Here is a 22,750-nt window from a genome sequence, read left to right as displayed (position 1 = left end):
AGATCTTCCAAGTGGATACTGAATTAAAATTTTCCGATTTAAGTAATATTTCTTTGTTATCAAAAAAATTTCGTATCCCGCCGGAATATACTCACAACACTTCTACACCCAAATATTTCCGATGCTTTCCGGCCATTAGGTTTGTCAATTGGGTCTAACAAATTTAGCCCGATTTATTTAAGTTTGGATTTGTAATTTTGAGTTGGATTTTTAAGCCTATCTATTTAGGTTTCAATTTCGATGTTCATATCCAAATCATTTATAAGTTCAGGCTTTCGACCTTATTTATGCTTTAAAAATTTTTTTATAACTTTTTCTAATGAATTAGACCAATAATTTGAATATAATATTTAAATTTATAGGATATCCAATCTCACAATAGTAAGATTATAATTATGTTTCATGTTTAATAAGATTTTCTTTGAAGGTGGTTTTGAATTTGGTATAATTTTTTTTTTTATTTAAGGAATGTTTAATTAAAGATAGATAAAAGTTATTCTGATAATTTATTTTATATTATTTATATTATATATTTAATTTATATATAATAAAAAATCTTATAATTTATCCGATGGTAATGTGATCAATTTTTATTTACAATAATACATTTAATGGAATTTAATTATTTAGAATTAAAAAACTGAAAAAAGAAAGAAGAAATCTCTTTTTTTCCCTTAAGATTTTACGGAAGTTCAAACAGCCCACCACTGTTTTTATGAAACCTATCCAGAGTAGCGTTCGATCATCGGTTATCAGAATCAATGGTCAAGATGACACCATATTTGAAACCCCTATTCCTGTTCATCATCCTCGCCACCACCGCACCACAGCCCATCCACTCCGTCTCCATCTTCCAATACCGTTCGCTCCTGTCCCTTTCCCACTCCATCCTCATGCGCGTCGCCAACCTACGCGCCGAACGCGGTGACATATCCGGCGCAAACCGGGCCAGGCTCATAGCTCAAAAGCTGGAGCCAGGGCTGGGGTTAGGCTTCGTGGGATTCGCCTGGTCAGTGGGATGGGACTACGTGAAAAATTACGCGTGGCGGGAATTAGATTACCGGGAGTTGCACGGCGCCGCTTCAGATTTGAACGATCTGGGGAGATTCATAACTGAGTTGATGAGATTTGACTCGGACCTTGACAAGGCAACTTGGATCCGCCGAAATTACGGGAATGTCCTCGAGGTTTCGAAACGGCTGCTTGTTAGACTACTGGGCGTGTTTCGACAATCGGTAAGTTTAGCTTTTTCTTTTATAATTTTCCAAAGGCCAAAGGACCATTTCCGTCCCAAAGTAAACGGTTTGTACGAGTTTTCTTTATTTACTTTAAAAATTTTATTTATCTTTTTATATATATAGTTAAAATTAATTAGTTATATTATTTTTTTCTTCAAAATTTTAAAAGTCGATAATTTTCTCTCAACCTAAATTTTTAAAAATAATATTTTTTTATAAGGTTTTTAATTTTTCAGATTCAATTTTTCGATGACGTCTCTTCCTCTCTTATGACCTCTAGGCAAATTCTCTTTTTCTTTGATGCGACTTCCTTTTGACAATCTTCCTTGACGTCATCGTCAACGGCATGGACGAAGACGACTCATTTTTGTTTAGAGATAAAGATGAGGTTTTCGTCCATGATAAAGATGACTCGTCTTTGTCCACGATGAAGATCTTGTCTTTGTTATAGACGAAGATGAGACTCGTCTTCATCATCGATGATGTCGATGAAGACTGTCGGAAGAAAGTCACGCTAGAGAGAAAGAGATGTCGTCAGAGAGAAAGAGACGTTACCGAAAAATTGAATCTGAAAAATTAGAAACCCCTAAGAGGGAAAATACTATTTTTGAAAACTTGGATAGAGAGAAATTGTTAGTTTTTAAGGTTTGAAAAAAATAAAATAAAATAAAATTTCAGTTTATTTTTAATATTATAAATAAAATTATTATTTTATTTTTAAAACTATTAATTTTAATTGTTCGGGTATAGATAAATAAAATTTTTCAAATTAAAATAAAAAAAATTTCAAAAAACAATATACTTTCAATGGAAAATATTCCTTCGGCCTTTTCCAAAACCAAAGTTGCGTAATGGTTTGGGGAATGCATTTATTTGCAGGGCCCATTAAGAGAAGTGGTCGAAACAGTGCAGGTAGAAGTGGTGGAGGGAAGCTTATTAAGGGACTGTTTGGTGTTAGGCAGTAATGACTTGGAAGGCTTACTTCAAATCTTTCAATCTCTGGTTTCCCAGCATTTTTCCGCTCCTGATCTTGATTATGACTTATAAATGGAAGGTAAAACATCTAAGAAACCAATCTTTTGTTTTCAATTATTCAACAGTAGATGTATGATTCAACAATATATATACGTATGCATATGAATACAGGATGATACGAGATGTTGCAATATTTTGGTTATAATATTTTTTAAGATAATATACATTAATTTAAAATTATTTATTATTTTAATCTCGTTAGCTTTAATTAGTTCGACTGATTGGTCTAATCACATAGCCAACTGGGATTAAGAGCCCAAATGGGATAACAAAAAAAAATCAATTCATCCTATTAATTTTGAAAATTTTTTAATTATATATATAAAAAATATTAATATCATATTTACAATTTTATGTTAACTCTCTATAAATTTTATAACTACTTCACGGCTCCTTTATATTTTAATTTTATTTAATCTTAACACAGCTGTTGATAGAGATTAAATCCCCTTTTCAGTCCAATAAACCTTTACCGGGTCAAAGAAAGGCCAGTTACCGTAATACTAAAAATTCATGAGGAAAACATCTGGCTCGAAGGAAATCAAACCCGGAATCTAGCCTACAAGTTAAGGCTTGTTATGCCTTTTTCACTTTAAAATGGACACAAATTGGAGGCATTTCAAATTTCAAAGCAAACTGGAGCACATGCAGATGGCAAATTATCTGGTAATTAATTTTTCTTGCAATTTATGAAGGGAAGATGAGAGCATTAAATTTCCTTACCAATTCCCATTTAATGCTGGATAGAGATCACTCGTTCAGCGTCTAATCAATGAAATTTTCAGAACAGCCACACTGGGTCAACCGCTCCATGCAAGGTTTGCTGCAACCAAAAGCACACACCTAGAATTTCAAAAGTTCAAATATTCACCCAAAGTAACAATTTTTATATATTTAAAATTTTTTTATTAGAATTAAAGATAAAATTGTTATTTTATTAATAATATTAAAATAAATAAAATTATATTTTATTATTATTTTTTGTTTAAAAATTAACGAGTTTCTTTAAGGTTAAATTTTAAAAGATTTACTTTTTTTCTTAGGGTTTTAGAGCTTGAAAGATTCTCTCCCTCTCGAGTGAATAGCAAACAAAGCCTTCATTTGAATGACGTTTCACTTGGATGACGAGACATCATCCAAAGGATGTTTCATTTGGATGATGAAGCTGTTGTTCAGATGAAGGTATTGTCCATCATTCGTAAGAAAGGGAGAAAAATTTTCAAATTTTAAAACACTAGGGAGGAAAAATGAATTTTTTAAAATTTAATTTTGAAAAAAATTGTTAGTTTTCAAACCGGAGAAAAATGAGATATAATTTTATTTATTTTAATATTATTGATAAAATAAAGATTTTATTCTTAATTCTAACAAAATTTTTGGGTGTGTGAAAATAGACTAAATTTTAAGTGGATATTTGAATTTTTTAAATCTTATGAATGTGTGTTTGTATTTGCATCAAACCTTAGGTGGAAAATTGTCCTCCGGCCTAATAAATACTACTATGCGTCTAGCTGTTCTCGGTTGCTTTCTCTATCAAAGTCACATTGCTTCTTCATGGTTTGCTGTAATGCATGCTGCAATAAGCATTAAGTAAACCAAACTTAATTAAGAAAAGGTGCAGTAGGACCAAATGAATGTTGATATGTGTACCCAAAATTGATAGTTTTCGTTGTACAGTAATGACTCAAAATCTTCGTGGCTTTATAAGGAGAGTAATGATAGTGACAAAAAGATTAAATTTTTGTATGACTTAGGATTAAATTTAAATCAAATTCATACGAGTTTAAACTCAAATACTTATGAAACGAGTAGATCTTGAACAAAACAAAGGGCACAAGTAAGGATTGCCCCATGTCGATATTAATTATATCATGTCAGAATAATTATGAGATGAGCACGCCAATGATCAGAGTTTTAAAGGACGCTATAAACAGACAAGGGTTTGACACCGACCAATTCAATTTGCTTGTATTGGGATCCATTCCACAGCAAACTCAGACAGATAATTGAATCCAGCCATCTTGATTTGCTTTGAATTCTCACAGTATCTCCGCGTGTAATTAATGCAGCTACCTAATCTCTCAACTGTAAAACTTATGGCAATGCGACTGTTCATACCATTTTCCATCGTTGACATCTTGTTTCCTTCTCTATATAAACAATGTATGCAGCATTTATATCAGACACAGCCCACAGTTCCTCTAAGCTTCTTTCCACCATATCCTTCTTCTTAAGATAATTCCTTCTTGGGTTCTTGGTTTGATGGCGAGGGCAATAGGAAAATGTTGTGTAGTGGTAATTGTTTTGTGTTTGCTTAATGGGGCTAAAGCCGCACCACAGGTTCCTTGTTACTTCATTTTTGGCGACTCATTGGTGGATAATGGGAACAATAATGAACTGACTTCATTGGCTAGAGCTGATTATTTGCCTTATGGGATTGACTTCCCTGGTGGACCGTCCGGAAGATTTAGCAATGGAGGAACTACTGTTGATGTCATTGGTAACTAAGCTTTGGACGTAATTTAAATTAACCAATGTCACATCAGAATTAATTATCACTAATCTCATTTGCTTTCCTAATTAATATGCAGCTGAGCTTCTGGGATTTGATTCTTATATTTCTCCATACTCAACTACAAGAGGTCAAGACATTCTCAATGGAGTGAACTTTGCATCAGCAGCAGCTGGAATAAGAGAAGAAACTGGTCGACAACTGGTGAGAATTAATTATACGTCAACTCTTCTTTGTCAAAAATGATAAAATTCGCTCAATAGCCACTTACATTTTGACATTATTTTTCTTCCAGGGCGATCGGATTAGTTTCAGTGGACAAGTAAATAATTACAAAAACACAGTGCAGCAAGTAGTGAACTTACTTGGAGACGAAGATACAGCCGCCAATTATCTAAGCCGTTGCATTTTCTCAATTGGGTTGGGCAGCAATGACTATCTCAATAACTATTTTCAACCTCTCTATTATTCAACCGCTCAACAGTTCAGCCCAGAACAATATGCTGATGTTCTCATTCAACAGTACACTGAGCAACTTAATGTCAGTAGTATATATATTTTATTGTCGTGTGTTCTTACTTACTTAACATGGCGTTTTTTGAATGTTGCAGACCTTATACGACTATGGGGCTAGGAAGTTTGTGTTGATTGGAGTGGGGGCAATAGGGTGCAGCCCAAATGAGTTGGCTCAAAACAGTCAAGATGGAAGAACTTGTGTTGAGAGAATCAACTCGGCAAACCAAATTTTCAATAACAAGCTCAGGTCTCTAGTTGATCGATTCAACCATCAACAGTCTGGTGCCAACTTTACCTACATCAATGCGTATGGGATCTTTCAAGATATAATAAACAGGGCTGCTGCCTATGGTGAGTATATTTGAATAAACTCCATTTCATTAATGGTCTAATTGAAATTAACTGATTAAAATTGGTTGATTGTTACAGGTTTCAGGGTTACAAATGCGGGATGCTGTGGTGTGGGGAGAAACAACGGACAAATTACATGTCTTCCAGCACAAACTCCATGCCCTAACAGGAGGGAATATGTGTTTTGGGATGCATTTCATCCAACTGAAGCTGCAAATGAGATCATTGGAAGGAGATCATACAGTGCTCAGTCTGCATCGGATGCTTACCCCATGGATATCCGCCGCTTAGCTCAGCTCTGATGATGGAGATTATGAGTTGAAGTGAGAAATTAAGATAAATTTATATATACTCAGCTAATTATTGTTGTTTTTGTTTTAATTATGGTTGCCTATAACAAATTGTGCAATTATTTGTGTAATAACAAATAACCCATTCATCTTTTGGGGTGTTTATTTTGTAATTTTATGTGTATTTGTTTTAAGATAAGAAATGGGAAATGCAAGAGATTTTGGCTTTGGTATTAACTTTTCTTATTAATAACCAATTACTCATTTTAATGGCCGACTTTAGAACTAGAAGATTATGGAATGTTTAATAATGACCGCCATTAAATAATAAGTTAAAATTTTATGATGACATGGGGAACATTAATTCTTCTCTTTCTTTGTCTCCAGAGTGCATATATGTGTTTTTAGTATGTGGGTCATCATCATTAATATTATTAGGACTGAAAAGAAATTGCAATATTTTGAGAAAATTTTCTCGGTGATCTCAGTTACATTAAACTTGATTTTAGGCATCAGATGAGTGGTTGGGGACTGAAAATAATTTAATTTTAAATTCGATCCAAACCAAGACTCATCTATGAACACATGTTAAGGCCAATTACACACCATATGGGATTGATTTTTCCAGCGGCCGAACTGGAAGATTTACCAACGGTCGAAGCACTGTCGATTTTGTTGGTCTAACAATTCTCCTTCATTTCTCTTCTTTTCTTTGTTCTATTCATATTACCGCTTCTAAAGATTCTATCTTTTGATTACTACAAACTATAACCTTGATGCCAATCAGCATTTTCTGATTACAGCTGAAAAATTCGGTTTCCCGTATTACTTTCCATCTTTTGCAACTGCTAGAGGGTCTGAGATCCTGAGAAGTGAAAATTATGCATCTGGCTCAGCTAGAAATTTGGAGGATGAAACCAGAAAGCAACAGGTTAATTCATAACGTATAACATTTGTGATTTAAAATGGTATCCTGACATCACAATTCTAACTATATATGCATAATAATATTACTCAATTTCTGCTGGCAGGGTACTCACAAATTCGCAATCTCACATGCAAATTGATTGTATTGCACATAATAGTACGATATAACATGCCCGAATTGAAGTGGAAGACCTTGACAATACATATTTGGGAATTTCTTAAAAGTCTACCGGTTTGGTAATCCAAAACTAGCTTTATTTGTTCTTAAAACTAATATCCAACAAATAAAGTCCCCTTTCATCTTCCTCAACGCTAAAAATGACAATTTGAACCTGAATTTAAGACCCCCAACCCTCCTTAACTTTAACAGGGAAGAGATTCTCTAATAGAAATAGAATGAAAAAAATTTCTACAATCAGGGACAGAGATATATGTGTCTCCTCCCCTTCCCACCCCACCCCACCCCATCCCATCCCGTCCTTGCCCCGCCCTGCCCCGCCTAGTCCCCATCTCTGCCATTATATTAATATAATTGTTTAAAATACTAATATATTTTTATAGTTTTAAAATATTTATGTTTTTGTTGTGCATATTAAAACGGTTAATATATAATATTTGTCATATTTGAAATAGTAGATTGGTTTTAATATACTAAATTTTATTATTAAATATATTTATATTGTGTTTAGAAGTTACAAGGAGAAAATTTTTTTTCGCGGGTACAGAAAAGGGATTTTTCTTCGTAAGAAAAGAAAGGAAAATCTTTGCCATCTCCGTAATGAGGATGGGGATATCAATCCGCTCCCCACTCCTCCCTGTCACCATCTCTAGTTAACACTAGAAAAAATTTCATTTGTATCTGTACTTTCTCCAGGCATAAATAAAGCATTGAATTTGTCTAGGGAAAGTAAAAAGACTGGTTCACTTGTAATTCAGGAGCTCTAGCAGGGTAGGAACTACTGAAAAACAAGACTTATAAAATAGCAAAAACATCTTCATAGAAAGCAGCTGCTAGACCCTATGCTATAATCACAGGATTCAATTTTCACGTGGTAGAAGGTAGCTAGCCTAGCTATAGCAAATTTTTACCACAGCAATTGTTGGCTTAATGAATAAGATGGGACTCATGAATGAAACACATCAACAAAGTTTGCATGGCACTGAGTTTTAAGTACTAAATTATACAGGAAGAGAGTATGGTGCTAGTTAATCAGTCGTATATCAGTCTGTGACAGACACTTAATAGGGGTTTGCCTTATGCATACAGAAATAAAACCCTTAATTATCTGATAACATAGTATACAAACCTACTACTTCAGGCCCCTGCTAAATGAATTCTGCTTTTCTGCATACCTTCATCTTTCATCTCGGATGAAACACTAGTTCTTCAATTATGCATATTAGCTGCACCAGAAGTAGGAAAACTCATTAGACAAATGTTTTGCTTCATAACCCAATTCATGCAACTCCATTAGCAGAAAAAAAAAAAAAATGGATGCATTGGAAATCAATTTAACAGTAATAACGAAAAGGAGAAAAACATTTTCAGGTTATAGTAAAATCAACATAAATCTATTTCAGAACAAAGATTGAACTTGCTCAATTAAAGCTATGTTCAACCAGGTGCAGCAACTGCAGATAAAGCACTTTAGGAAAGGAAATAACTTCAATGTGCAAGCAGAGCCACAGTCATGGTGAAATAATTCAACCTACTCAACCAGTGCAAAATCACAAACATTTAATAACATTCATCATCACGATCCATTGTCCTCTCCAAAGTTGGTAGTAAACATGATTAAGCAAGCCCTTTTCAATAGGGCAAATCAATGTAAAAACAGTACATATACATATACTATTGATGAAGAATTTGTTGAATTTTTGAACACTTTGGTGAATTGTTATGATGATGCATGTGGTCGAAATGTTAGATTCTTACACTAACTGAAGGGCCATCGGGTCCTGCCGTGCATAGTGATTAGTGGGCTGTAAAGCATTGACTTGGAAAAAGTTGCGAGAGTCAAATGGCTGAGACTGTGTGATCTCATAGCTGCTCTCTCCAGGCATCAAATTCATGTTCTGCTGGCCCCTCTCATTCTCAGCAATCTACATCAACCACAGAAAACTTTATATAGTCATGGATACGCCTAAATGGAACACCAACACTGCCAAATAGTATTAAGAAACTGAGAGGAAGAGACCTTTGCTCGAAGAAGCTGGTTATTGTTGTGCAAGTCAATTTCCTGCAATGGACAATGTTATTGTCACAAGAAACTGATAAGCAGACAGTGCATGCAGCTGCAGAAAACTAAGGTAAAAATTTTATATGGTAAGCATACAGAAAACAGTGCACGCTTCCAAGCTAAGTACTATTTTAGGAGTTCGATTGACCTTGCAGTTGCATTGACATTGAAAATAATATTGGCACTAATAATGAAGTTAAAAACATTGGCACTAGTTTAAAACATATAATGACAATATGCATTCATTTGTGACATTTAGTATAACAATCTGACTTTTTGTCAAGATATTATGTATTTATACATATCCCTCTTGATTAGAATGTATGAATTTATCGTTGAAAGAAATCATGAGTACCAATTAGCCTAGTATTTATGATTCCTTTCGAAGTAAGAAGGTCTAGTTTCAAATCAAGAGTCACATACATAAATAATCAATATCTTGATAATAAACCAAGTTATTATACTGAGATGTAGATGGTATTATAGCAAGGCCCAACTAAAAAGTGTGTGGATGGTCATAGTATCTTGAATGGAAGAAGGGATGGCAATGAGGACATTGAACGCCAAAGGTGGGTGAATTGCAACATTTCACATCATTTAAAAATGATAAGAGAAGATTTGTTAAATAGTTTGTGAGTTTTTAAGTTATTAGAACACATTTTGAGAGTCCAATGGAGATATTGGATTGTCGCTTGGGAATAATAAGAAAAGATAAACTAAATAATCTATGAACTCTTAAGCTTTCAATACATGTTTTGGGATGTCAATAAGGACCTTAGATTTTAAAGAGTTGTGAATTGTGATATCTCATATTGCTTGAGAATGATTAGAGAATGTTGGTTTAATAGCCTATAAGCTACTAAACTATCAAGACAAGTTTTAGGTTAATATCTTGAAACTAGATTGAGTTTTCTCAATTGGTACTCATGATTCATTAGGTTGCAAAGTCTAATGTATTCTTACAATATCTTAACAGTGAATCAAGTTGCATTAATTGATACTCATGATTAATTGGGTTGTAAAATCTAAAAGTAAAATTGTAATGAATTGTGTCTAAAGAACACAATATCAAGATAGGTTAAGGATAAAATCCTAGAAGATTGATAAAATAACCTACAACAAAACCGTGATAAATTGCATGTCTAAAATAGATTATATCTTGATAGTGGTTGGTTTTCTCAATTGATACTTATGATTCTTATCCAAGGATGAAATCATTGGTTCAAATCAAGAGGGATACACATACATATATAATATCATAATGTTATAGCTTCAATTTTTTAACTTGGATAATTATAAATTTCGGATGTTGAGTTTCAGGCCTATTCCCTATTTTGCAGAATAAATGTTTCTCAAGGAAATGAAGACTTCAAATGGGATGGTCTCAAGTCTTTCTTTCTTTCTTTTTCATTTTTCTAATGTATATTCATTGATTATATCTCAAGATACAAAATATTAGATTTAGACAAAAGTAAAGTGAAAGTACTGGTTTCACAAATAAGTTTCAATTAAGCTATTTTATATCACTATCAGGTGAAATGATGAGTTTATCCCACACACACACTCCCTCCATAATCTATTATAACATTTTATATTTTAAAACATTTGCTTACTAAAATGAAACCTGGATGAGTAGAGACTGGTTTGGATTCGATTTAAGCTATTTAAGTTTGAATTTAAGTTAAAAAATGAGCTTGTTTTTATAGATGAGTCAAGTTCAAATTTACTTAGTTTAAATTTAAAGTTAAACTATATTTAAGTCAAATTCGAGTCTCAATTCGTTGATTTTAAACTAATTCTTTTGAATTTAAATAAATCTTAAATTAAATTTTGTTTAAATTTGATCCAAACTGAATCCAGCCCTAAATAGTGTAAAGAAGATATTCTTATTATCATAGTAATCTTACTACTCAGAGTAGCATATATAGCTGGGACCACCATAGCTCATTAATTGAAATCAGTGAAATAGCTTTCCTATACTTTTCATGTTTGATTGAACATGCTAATTATGGAAACATCTTTCATATAAACTACAAACAACAGGCTCAAAAAGATAGTTGAAGAGTGACAGAGCAATCTAGGACATACCCTCTTCTGCATGTATTCGATTTCTGCAAACAACAGTTCATTCTGGTACAGGAAAAAGCATTAAAAGAAACAAAGAAACATCTTTTAGTGCCAGAGTAGCAGCAACATAGACAATCAATATCAACTTCTTATAGTCATTACAAATAATATTGATGATAATGGTGATTATATAGACCTTTTTGGATCGGATTCGGCTGATTCCTTTCTCCAAACGGCTCTCCAAATTCTTGAGTTCCTTGACACTTAAGGAACCGAGGGACTCTCCCATCATGTGCCTGTAAATTTTACAAAAATGTTAAAAAAATAAAAAGAAAGGGGATTCCAACAAATATATCCACACTTTTTAGTAAGACCATCTTTGGATACATTACCTATTTGAGTTCTGAAGATTCCCAATTTGCTGCCTCAGTTTGTTAGATTCTTGCTGGTAGAACTGTAATCAATATCCTCAGAGAAGTAGGTCAGAATCTCACAAGAGCAGAAATTAAAGATTTTGGATTCATGTAATTCGCTAGCCTCTACCCAATAAACTCTAATTAGTGGTTTGAGCTTATCTCATGAAGAATAGTTTTAGGATTATCATATGAATTGAAAACTAGTAAAGTTCATTTTAGTAATACTAATCTTAATAGGATTTAGTTTAGAGATAACAATCCTAGTATGTCAACACATTATTCTTTTGTATGCGTGTAACAACCAACATAATAATTTCTTAGCAACTATATTCATTGTGACAAGAGAGGTGGAAAGATGTTGAAATAATATTAATTTTATTGGACGTAACCTAATATTGGGTGAACCAAAATAAATAGCATATGCTTTTTTTTTTATTGTGTGATTGTTTACTTTATTAATCTCATACACAGTTTTTAGTTTGTTATACAATATTCCCAAATTATCTTGAAGAAAATTGGGATAATGGTTATTTTTAAGATAACTAGGTGAATTACAAAGTTTTAAATGTAAAAGTTGAGCAATAAGTTGTTTTCTGAGGGACTTAAAAGAACTTTTCTAACTCTAAATTATTTTTTTGATAAGAAGAACTTGGTAGTTAATCCAGGCTAGCTTAATGATTGTAATCAAATTCCCCCAAAGAATACAAAGCTAGAACAAGAAAACATAAAAAGTATACAACATTGGCCTGAAATCAATATCATTTGAGACAACTGATGCAAGACGATGCTATCAGGTTGACTATCATAAGAAGTTATTGCAAGTTTAATAGTTATATGTTAGTAAACTACAAGAAAATCAACTTTTTTTTTTCCTGATAGTAAAATTAAATAAATTAGCACCTGAGCATTAGCTTCAGAGACAGATCCAGCATTGGAGGAATCTGCACATGCCTTCTTGTACCTCTCGATTGTTGTTTTCACACTGCAATCATAGTCCTTATTACTAATATGAAACTGATTTCTTGGATATCTTAGTCAGAACAGCATTTCAGGAAACACATATACATCCACAATCTTTTAGAATTATTCAGACAAAAAAAAAAAAAAAAAAAAAAGAAAAAACAAACAAGAAGAGAACTTCAAATGTAAGCTAGAATAGAGAGGAATGAAGGCTATGAGCCATGAATAGAGAGAGATGAAGGCTGATAATCAAAGTAATGTGCCACACAAGATGTTAATACTACTTGATCCAGGGAAGTTTGGTGAAAAAAATTCTTGCAAGACAATCCGTGGAACTTGGAAGCCAGTAACCTGATTTAATGAAGTGTCATTGATCCTTACATCAACTACTGAGGATTTGCAGTTAAAAGTTCATATGATACATCTTTTCCTTCTTATTATACATAATTATGAGCTTAGAAATAAAGTTGTGTGGCATATATTCCTCTGCCTATTGGGAATTTACTCCCAACATTCCATATTGTATAGTTAGTATATATGTAAATTAACAACTTCAGGTAAACTATCAGTCAAATTCTCAAGTAATTGAGCTCCAAAGGTTGTACAGAGGAAGAAAATAAATGGAAATTTATATAGGAAATTATGAAGAAAAGTAGAAATGTTTTCAAGGGATTCTTTGTGTAAGTGTTAATTTATAGAACTAAGATATAACTGATGGGTAAGTCAGAAAGTTAAAATGAAACCTTTTAGATGACTAATTCACTGTTTATATAAAAAGTATTATCATTGCTAGAAAAGTATAAGTGATTGTTCTACAATAAAAAGGTTTACCTTTCTTAAAGACTAAAATATATTTCGTATAAAAGAAATGAAATTGGTATCACCACATTACCCAGGGGTGTGTAAATTTTACCCAAAAAAAGAAAAACTTCATACTGTTTTGCATGACAAGGTCTATGCCATTTATAGGCAATGTTATCAGGATATATTGCATAAAAGGAAGCAAGCGTAATTGGTATCTCTACCTTAATCTAAAGACTAAATGATAACCTACATATTTAATTTATTTCTATCATAAAAACAAATTAAATATAAATTTTAATGCATTTCCCATGTGTAATTTAATTCATAATCATTTATTGAAATAAGACAAAGAAATTAATGAGTAAATCATGTCACATCATGTTTATACGCTAAAAGGATTTCTCATAAAACTTTATTGTATTTATCTGAAAATATAAAAAGATTTATATTACACTTTATTGAAAATAAAAATAAAAATTAAATATACGTATGCATGTTGTATAATTCAACCACAAAGACATGAGATAAATAGGATCTCAAGAAATACTAAAAATAAGCATAAATTTGAAGCTAAAAAGCATGAAATTTGAAGCATGAAAAGACTTGAGCAGTAAATGACAACTCCAAATCCTTAAGATTACATGTAAGTTAATCCAGAATTTTAGCCATAATCATTAACCTATTAGTTATGATGAACCCTAAAGCTCTGTCTAATTAAACCACCAAAATGGGCTTGTCAATTAACGGTCAAATCAACCAACTCTTTGAGTTAACTGAACCTATTACGAAACCTTAATGAATGATGAAAAATCTGAGTCCTGCTTCTGACTCAGAGTGAGACATCATTCAAGCAGTCTTAGTTTTGATATGATATGAAATAATATTATATTTAGATTTAATTTTTTTAATCAATACTAAGTTTTCAAAATACTATAGGCTTTTTCTCCCTGTGCAATGCAGATGATACCTTAATTTCGTCGAGCCAGTCACTGGCTGTCTCCGCCACGCTGGCATAAGTCCCAGTTTATGATTGGCTTGCAAATAGATAAAGTCAAACATGTGCCATTTGTCATATATTCATTACTCCATGGGTAAAACTCTACCGTGTATGCTTTTATCCGCTGCGCTCATTTCAAAACCCAGTTCAGATTTTTTAGTTTTATGATATTTTATTGAAAGTTGAGATAAAGTAATACTAAAAAACAGTCTGAGGGGAGCAGAGTCAGAGCCGTCCGACTGTCACGAAAGAAGCCAAAATGGTCAGAACTTGTACACTGAATCGCAGTTAAGCTTCATACGTAAGTGGGCTTCAATTTTTCTCTCTCTAAACTTGCATAAATATATCTATGCAAGATCTTCGACAATGCAAACCTCACTGTATAATACCAACAGTTACATACGGTGGTGATGATTTCCCAGTTAAAATCGTCTCATTGGTGGATGATTTTCTCTTTCACGGATGCTTTGTAAAAGAATTTAACTGGGAGAGAGATCAAATATGAAGAAATGGGAAGATGGGACTTTTTTTTTTTTAATTTTTGCATCATTGAAGATAAAAAAAATTAGGGTTTAGATGATGGGAAAAAGAGAAGCTTGTTTTAGGAATCATGACATGAACCCTTTTGTCAGAAATTTAAGAAACTGAAAAATCGTGTGTGACGTGAGCAAAGATTCTGTAACTAAGCCGAACACGTTGAAAGCCCTAACTAGGGTGAAAAAGGATCCAAACCCAAGGAAAAATTTTGGAGAGTTGTGATTGGTTGGAGATGAAATTTAGAACCTTGCAATTGAATTTTCTTCTAAGTTTTGATTTTGATAAGAGGCTTTTTCTTTTTCATTCATTCAATTACGGGAAACTGAAACTTTGGGGAAAAACCCTAACTTGGAGTGTTATTGGTTGAAAAAGGTAGTTTAAACATGTTTTAAACACAAGCCCACTTGGAATTTGGGAATCCAAAACTGGGTTTTTGATGGTAATTGGTTTAGCTTTTGCGATTTGTACTTTTTGTTTCTTGATGTGTATAACTGACGTGCCATTAAGAAGTGCCAAGAGATTGGAGGGTTTGGGGCTAACAAGAGAGTGACAACTTTTGTAGTAGGTCATCTCTTAGCTTTCACAGAGAGAAAGAGAGAAAGAACACAAAGAGAGAGGACTAATGGAAGAGAAAACAGAAAGGAACAGGAAACTTAACAACAATGGAGGAGAGAAGAGGGTGATCTCACATGTCTGCATAAATTACCAAACCTATACTTGTGGCTACTACTGTAAACCGTAATCCTTCTATTTCTATCTGCTACAACAGATCTATGTTTCCTTCAAACTAAGAACTCAAAATATGATCATAAACAGAAAAGAAAAAATATATCAAAAAATTTTAATAAAATCATAAAGCTCATGCACAGAAAAAAACAAAACAGAAGAAAGAAAGACAAGTGAATCTTAGTTAGTGTGAAACTCAATCTAAACTGCACTCCTTAAGAATAAAAACATGAATATGTTCTTTTACTTCCCTAAGATCTATTTGCAGAAGCAAATGTCTTGACCATCAAGTGTGCCAACAATATTTTCAACTATAACATTCCAAACCATTTAAAAAAAATATAAAATAAAACCAAGAAAAAATCTCCTTCATAAGAAGAAAACCAGGTACGTACAAATGGTAATAAGTAAGATCATAAAAAAAATTAGTTTGTATGAACATGAAGAAATAAAAATGTTAAAAAAAGGGTAAAAACAAAGATTAAAACAAAGAGCCTTGAGAAAATAAGATCAATCTACGCAAATTTATGTACCTGTTGTTAGAATATTCATAAAGGCGACCACGGCTTGAGAAGACGATAAGAGATACCTCGGCATCACAGAGAACAGATAATTCGTAGGCTTTTTTCAGCAAACCGTTGCGCCTCTTGCAGAAAGTGACTTGGCGGTTAGTGGTGTTTTCGATCCGCTTGATCTCGATCTTTCCCCTGCCATTTTTTTTCTCTCTGGAAGAATCCTCTCTTGATTCGTTAGGAAATGCCATGGTTTCACTTTTAGCTGCCTCATCAATACACAGCACAAAAACCATCAATAAAATTCAAACATCATCTTAGTTTTTTTTTTATCATTTATAAAGCTCTAGGAAGAGAAATGTTTGCATTTAACTATGTAATTTAGCCATATTTCAATTTGAGTTTGTAAATTGGGTTGATGATCAAGTAGAATAAACAGTAGGAGCAGAATCTTATGAAGGTGAAAGAGGAGATTTTGTAGACGCATAAGAGGTAGAATAATTACAAAAGATGGACAAGATTATGTTTTTTTTTTCCTCACTAACCTTGGTGTGGAAACAAATCGTTGTAGAATGATAATTAAGGACAGAAACAAAGGTTTCTGCCTTTGGAGTTTCTCTCTTCTTTTTAACAAATCTGAACAGGAGAGATGCAGAAAATGGAAGCCTGCTTGTTCTAAGAGGTGGGTATTTATAAAGTGAAAAACGATCCTTCATCTATTAGTACCTTTATACTTGAACTATTCTACTCTTCAATCTTAGTTTTTTTATTTTTTAATTAATTAATTAATTTTTAATACTTTTGTTTGTTTCTTTATTGTCTTTTCCAAGTGGCAGGCATGAAAGATTAAGCAAAAGAGAAGGTTAAAGTTGGGATTCACTCGTCAGATTCAGACTTCCAGTAAACCATTCATTTCATTTTTTTCCTTCATGTGAATGGTGGAGGGCAGTAGAGAAGAGATATATAGAGAAAGAGAGATAAAAGAAAGGCACTTGTGAAAACGATTGATAATGGCTTCACAAATGAGGACGTTTTTTTTTTTTGGGTAAGAAATGAGAACGTTACTGGGCTCACTCATGACTTGATGACCGATTATTGAAACAACATCGGCTACCGTTCAACTTTTCATTACATTCAATTTTAGTTATTTGAGTGCTTAATTGTAATACACATATGCATAGTTCTAATCTCCCAATGTTGCTAAAGGTTTTATGAAATATATCATGGTTAAATTACCGATTTAACTATTATTATAGTTGTAGAATTATTCATTAAATCAAAGGTTTTCTCTTGTTTAGTATAATTAACTTATACCTGATTAAATCGAAAAAATAATTTACAATCGAAAGCAAAAGGTTAATCCAACTTCAACCAGAGTTACTGGTTTTTTTTTTTTTAAATATATTTACCTAAAATTACTAAAATGTATATAATAATAATCAAAACTAGACCCACGAACTCCTGAAATGAGGCTTTCTTTCTTCTTTATCTCAAAAAAAAAAAAAAAAATTTGTGGAGGTACTTCTTACCTTCTTAAAAGTGTAACTGTTTTACTAGGATTAGCTTTATGACAGAAGTGAAGGCGACTCCATGTGATATCTTCCCATCTATCTCCATACTTTTAACTCATTTTTAGCATTAGTGGAAGAAGCATTTGGCAATGAACACCATCCATTTATTTCCCTATTTTTCATTATGTGAACACCCAATTACTTATATTGCTTACTTTCGGATGGTTTATGCATGGTTGTATCTAAACTATGGCTAAAAGCCAATCCCCACTTGTGTTCTGACTTTCTTCTTTTTTTCTGCTATCCTTTTTATACTTTGGCTATGATGCATTATTGCTCATCTCATCAGAATTACTGACTTTGCCAACCAACATATATAAAATATCATTTCACAGCTCCCCTTCTACATGATTTGAACATTCAGTCTAATCTATGAGCTAGCGATAAATCAAGAGAGAGGCATTACAGCCAACCTATACAATGCTACATATGACTCATCCATGGTCCTCCATCAGGGACATTTCACTTTTGCCTAGTTGACATTACAGTTAAATGTTTCACTCAATAGAAAAGAATTACATGAGGTCTCTACATGCATTAGACGAATTTTCAGAGAAGGATTTGGCAGTTTTAATTAATTAGTTAAGAGGCAGCCTTATGCAATATTAACTAATTCGTTGTGTACGTGCATACAATGATGACAACATTTATGATCTATCATCCTGGGAATTTTGATCTAAACGAAGTTGTGAAAGATATGAGGACATATTTTCTTACTGTGTCTGTGACTACATTTTTTCAACTTTCTCAAAACTTGTTACTGCATCTTTTACTCATAGCTTCATGTGTCCAAATATTCTTATTTCCAAAATAGAAAGAGCTTTCTTACGTGATCATCTTTGTTTTGTTATGTCAAATACATCTCTTTACGATTCACAACAACAAAATCTCCCCAAAATCAACTACGAGGACCACAATGAAAACAAAACAACATAACATTATACAAAATGTTTGAAAAGCCTTTGATACGTACAATTTATATATCTTCATATAACATCTAAGCTCTAATGACCTAACTTCCTACCAATATATTGTCTTAGTTTAGGAGCTCACCGACCAGTGTTAGCCTAACATATAATTTATTATCAGTCTGAGCCTAGTTTTAATAATTTATAAGTTTACAAACTATTTAATCAATTTTATTTTAGTATTTTTAAACAATACATGATACATATATATATTCAACATTTTTTCATGTTTTATCGATATGAGATTTGATTAGGGATATTATATTTAAAATATTATACTTCTTGGTTAGAAAGATTGAATAATGCATATATGTGCATCTTTCTTGACCACTAAAATTGAACAAGCCTGTAAATTAAAATGGCTGAGCAAGTTTCCTAGTTGAGTCGACAAGACCTATAAAGACTTGGAACAAAGGTTTTAATTAATACGTAACCTTATAATTAGCAATACTGTTTACGTGTGTTTCACGGAAATTGTGAAGACCAATTGAAAGTCCAAAACAGTACGTTTGACATGTTTAGGGGAAAAAAGGAAAGGCCATTGAAGGAAGGCATTTAATTGCGATGTTTTGACCTTGAGAAGGCGATAATCACCATTAATGACAGTGTTAAATCATGAAGGGGTGGATTTATTAAGAAAGAAAGAGGAAGTATAAATGTTGTTACTGAGAATGTAACTTTGTACACATTAGAATGAAAGAGAAACAAAGGGAAGAAGTACATGGCTTGGCGAGAAGTCTTATCAGAAACAAACATTATTCTATCTGTGAAAAAAGGGTCCACATGACTAACATGATATTTTCAAAAATTATGATGCTCATACTTGAATGCATGACCTAATCTATTTAATGCTTTTTAACCTTTCATCTCTCAACTTTGTCAACAACTCAACTACCATTTTATCACAACTCATTTCCAGCATAATTATCACTTGGTTTTTGATATCATCTTTGGGTAAAAATGACAAAATTTCAAATTCAAATATAGTGTTTATTATTGAGGGAGGTTTAAGCCTTTGTATTGGCATCTCTTTGGTACCTCTGTATTTTTTGTTTTTGTATGTATATTATCAGTAATCCTAATTATAGGGAAATTGATCACCATATAGTTTGCTAAACACATATATAGATTTTGCAAATGCACAATTTGAGCGAGTGGAGAATTAACCACATACGCACTTTAATACCGCTTGTAATAATTTCCAATTTTGAGTAGAAATTAAGTGTGATTGGGTAGAAAACTGGATAATAAATATGACAAACTCTCTACATCATACACATTAAACTCTTTATAGTTGATACTAAAAAGATAAACTCCATATATCAATGCCTTATGAATGAGATGAAGCAAACCTAGCACCTTTTATATATCAAACTCTTAATTAGACAACTTTGATACCAATCAAGACAAACACCTTACATTAAACTCCATTGATACTAGTTTAGACAAACACTTTACATCAAATTACTTATGAATTCAGTAAATATGCTCCTAATCACTTTGATACCAATTGAGATAAACTCCCTCTCAACATCAAAATCCAATCAAATTCCTTACATTAAATTCCTTATAGACTAAGTAGATATTGTCTCAAAGACTTTGATACTTTTAGGAACAAAGTACCTATAAATTAAGTTTGTGATGGATTTTCATTTGGATGGGTGGTGGTGGTTATGATAGTTAGGGTTTACAAACTTGAATTACAAGTTCAAAAACTTGTAAAAAGGCTAATCTATCATGTATGGGGGTTCTAGTGTGTTTGACATTTGGGTTTAGGAGGGTGGCAATTTTGGTGGCTTTGGATGGGCTACGATTGTGGTGGTTAGAGTTTTAAAACTTGAATTATAGAGATTGTATTACATGTTTTTAAACTTTTAAAAGGGTCAAATTGTCATTTATGGGCTTCTAATTGCTGGGTTTGGATTTGCATGAGTGGGCGGATAATATTTCTAATGAGTTTGAGTTTGGATAAATAGCAGTTTGGTAGCTAAGGTTTCCAAAGTTGAATTATAAGATTTTAAACTTGTAAAAATATCAAACATTATATTTAAAACATTGATGTGAGATTTCTTAATGAGTATTTTTTTATTTCAAAATTTTTGAATGATGAAATTACTATTTTTCCATTATAGCAATTTTTACACGGAATTAAGTTTTGGATGGGAATATTTGATTTATATATTTAATGGGTCCAAAGTTTTTAAGGCTAAACTTTGGTGGGAAAATGTAAATCACTCTCAATTAAATTATGTATGTAGGGACTGATGCCAAGAGTTATTGCTCCATATTTTTATGTATCAAAACCTATAATGAAGTGTATGTATATATAGAAATTTGGAAGGAAAGTTGAGGTTTAAAAGCTTTGTTTGGTAAGAAAGGGAGGGCAGGGGCAGTAGCTCAAAGGGCTAAAGCAATGGTTTTGACTTGTTCCATCAAACACGAGATTGGTGCAAGGATGAAGACTCCAAAACAAAACAAGACAAAGTTGTTGAATTTCATTTTAGCTAAAGTAGTGTTCATTTAAGGAAACATGGACAACAACAAAACACAAGAATTGTCAGGGTGCCTCCAACGGTAGTTTGAGTGGTAAAAACAAAAAATTCTGAATAATAAAAAATGGTATTGGTGTAAAATATATTAATTGTATATTAAAATTAAATTTTTGACTTATCTAATATAATAATTATATAATCAATTATTAAAATTGAGTTTTCACTTATTTAATAAGATCAATTTAAACTCAATTAGATTAAAAAAAGATAATTTTAAACTAATAAGCAAAAAGGATGATATGTCATTGAAAAGAGATTTTACCCAAGTGCCTGCTGGTGTGCAATTGATGGTTTAACCCACAAGTTAGATGAATTGTAAGGCAGTTAAATAATTTATTTTCATTTAAAATAAAGTTTCTTGAAGAAGAATAATAATAATTAATTTTTGCATTCATTTCATATATTATAGTTAATCCAAGAATGGTCAATCACTTCACATCTTCACTTAAAGCTCCATATATATGGTACCCTTGAAAATCGCACTACTATTGATTATCCTGGACTCTTTCCATAATAACACTTGTAATTTAATAACATGTAATATCCAACTCTATAATATTAATTTGATAATCGGCAGACCCTGCCAATATATATGAATGAGTGGTACAGATAATGCACTTGAATTGAGTATTGTCATTGTGTATTATCCTTCTTTAATTATAAGCCATACCATAGCCTTAACTATGTTAGCTAAGACTCTTTTCCTTCTCATTAAGAGTGATTCTTTAATGCCGGCATATATATAATTATTCGATGATACCAAATTTGAAAGAATTATACCTATCATCATACTATGTAACCCTAATATTCAAATAGATAGACTATCATTTGTTTTATGTTAGTTCTACGTAAACACTTGTCATACGATTATAACTAAAAAATATGATAATAAATGTGATGCTAATTATTAAATATAAAAACTTTAAAAAAATCACATTTCAAAAATTAGCCGTTGAGGTTGGATAACTTAAAATTACATAAATTAAAATCCCATATGAAATGTTTATGCTCTTTGAAGTGGAATTCCATACTTTACACTTGAGATTATAAAATATTGACTAATGTAATATTAATTTATATCATCGCGTTTGAATACACAATTAATTTGTATATATAGTCATGAGCATAAAATAATCATAATAATAATGTAATTGAGATTCAAGTATTATGTCAATACTATTCTGATACGTGCTGTGTAAGTGATGACACACAATTAATTAAATAAACTACCTTAATAAGCAACAAAGTTTGTGGATAAAAGAAAACTTAAGTTGAAAGTTTAAGTACTTACGCAATACTTGTTGAACATTAGATAGACAAAAACTCAACTGGGTTGCTAGGTATAAGCATCAATCAAAGAACATAACTGTAGTTAATCTGCTAACTTTTCCAATATTAGGCCAACTATTTGAGTTTGGATTCTTTCTCTTTGTCGTTGTGTTTCCAGTATTAGCAAATTGGGCATAGATGTGACTGAAAATGATTCTAAGCAAGGTTCGGGGACTTCACATGTTTGGTCCGGCTCAAAGTA

At 32.2% G+C, this 22,750-nt stretch overlaps 3 protein-coding genes across 3 annotated transcripts; 2 read left to right on the top strand and 1 right to left on the bottom strand.

Annotated features, from left to right (window-relative positions):
- Positions 1-586: 586 nt before the first annotated feature.
- On the top strand, positions 587-2,406 carry LOC123192556. The gene is made up of 2 exons (XM_044605139.1): positions 587-1,235; positions 2,118-2,406. The coding sequence occupies exons 1-2, from the start codon at positions 762-764 to the stop codon at positions 2,283-2,285; spliced, it is 642 nt and encodes a 213-aa protein (XP_044461074.1). The 5' UTR covers positions 587-761; the 3' UTR covers positions 2,286-2,406.
- Positions 2,407-4,447: 2,041 nt separating this feature from the next.
- Positions 4,448-6,179, top strand: LOC123192587 (GDSL esterase/lipase At5g45670-like). The gene is made up of 5 exons (XM_044605185.1): positions 4,448-4,773; positions 4,865-4,989; positions 5,081-5,326; positions 5,397-5,652; positions 5,731-6,179. The coding sequence occupies exons 1-5, from the start codon at positions 4,536-4,538 to the stop codon at positions 5,952-5,954; spliced, it is 1,089 nt and encodes a 362-aa protein (XP_044461120.1). The 5' UTR covers positions 4,448-4,535; the 3' UTR covers positions 5,955-6,179.
- Positions 6,180-8,000: 1,821 nt separating this feature from the next.
- On the bottom strand, positions 8,001-16,829 carry LOC123192379 (agamous-like MADS-box protein MADS1). Its single transcript, XM_044604911.1, has 9 exons — positions 16,674-16,829; positions 16,150-16,393; positions 12,493-12,574; positions 11,569-11,630; positions 11,373-11,472; positions 11,198-11,239; positions 9,068-9,109; positions 8,806-8,972; positions 8,001-8,273 (listed from the first exon to the last, which is right to left on the bottom strand). Exons 2-9 carry the CDS (start codon positions 16,377-16,379, stop codon positions 8,270-8,272), a joined length of 729 nt encoding a protein of 242 aa, XP_044460846.1. The 5' UTR covers positions 16,380-16,393; positions 16,674-16,829; the 3' UTR covers positions 8,001-8,269.
- Positions 16,830-22,750: the final 5,921 nt, after the last annotated feature.

The sequence above is a fragment of the Mangifera indica genome, chromosome 12, assembly GCF_011075055.1.
Source record: "Mangifera indica cultivar Alphonso chromosome 12, CATAS_Mindica_2.1, whole genome shotgun sequence".
In the NCBI taxonomy this organism is placed as follows: domain Eukaryota; kingdom Viridiplantae; phylum Streptophyta; class Magnoliopsida; order Sapindales; family Anacardiaceae; genus Mangifera; species Mangifera indica.
Note: the sequence above shows the minus strand (reverse complement) of the source record. Positions and strands in the feature narration are given on the sequence as shown.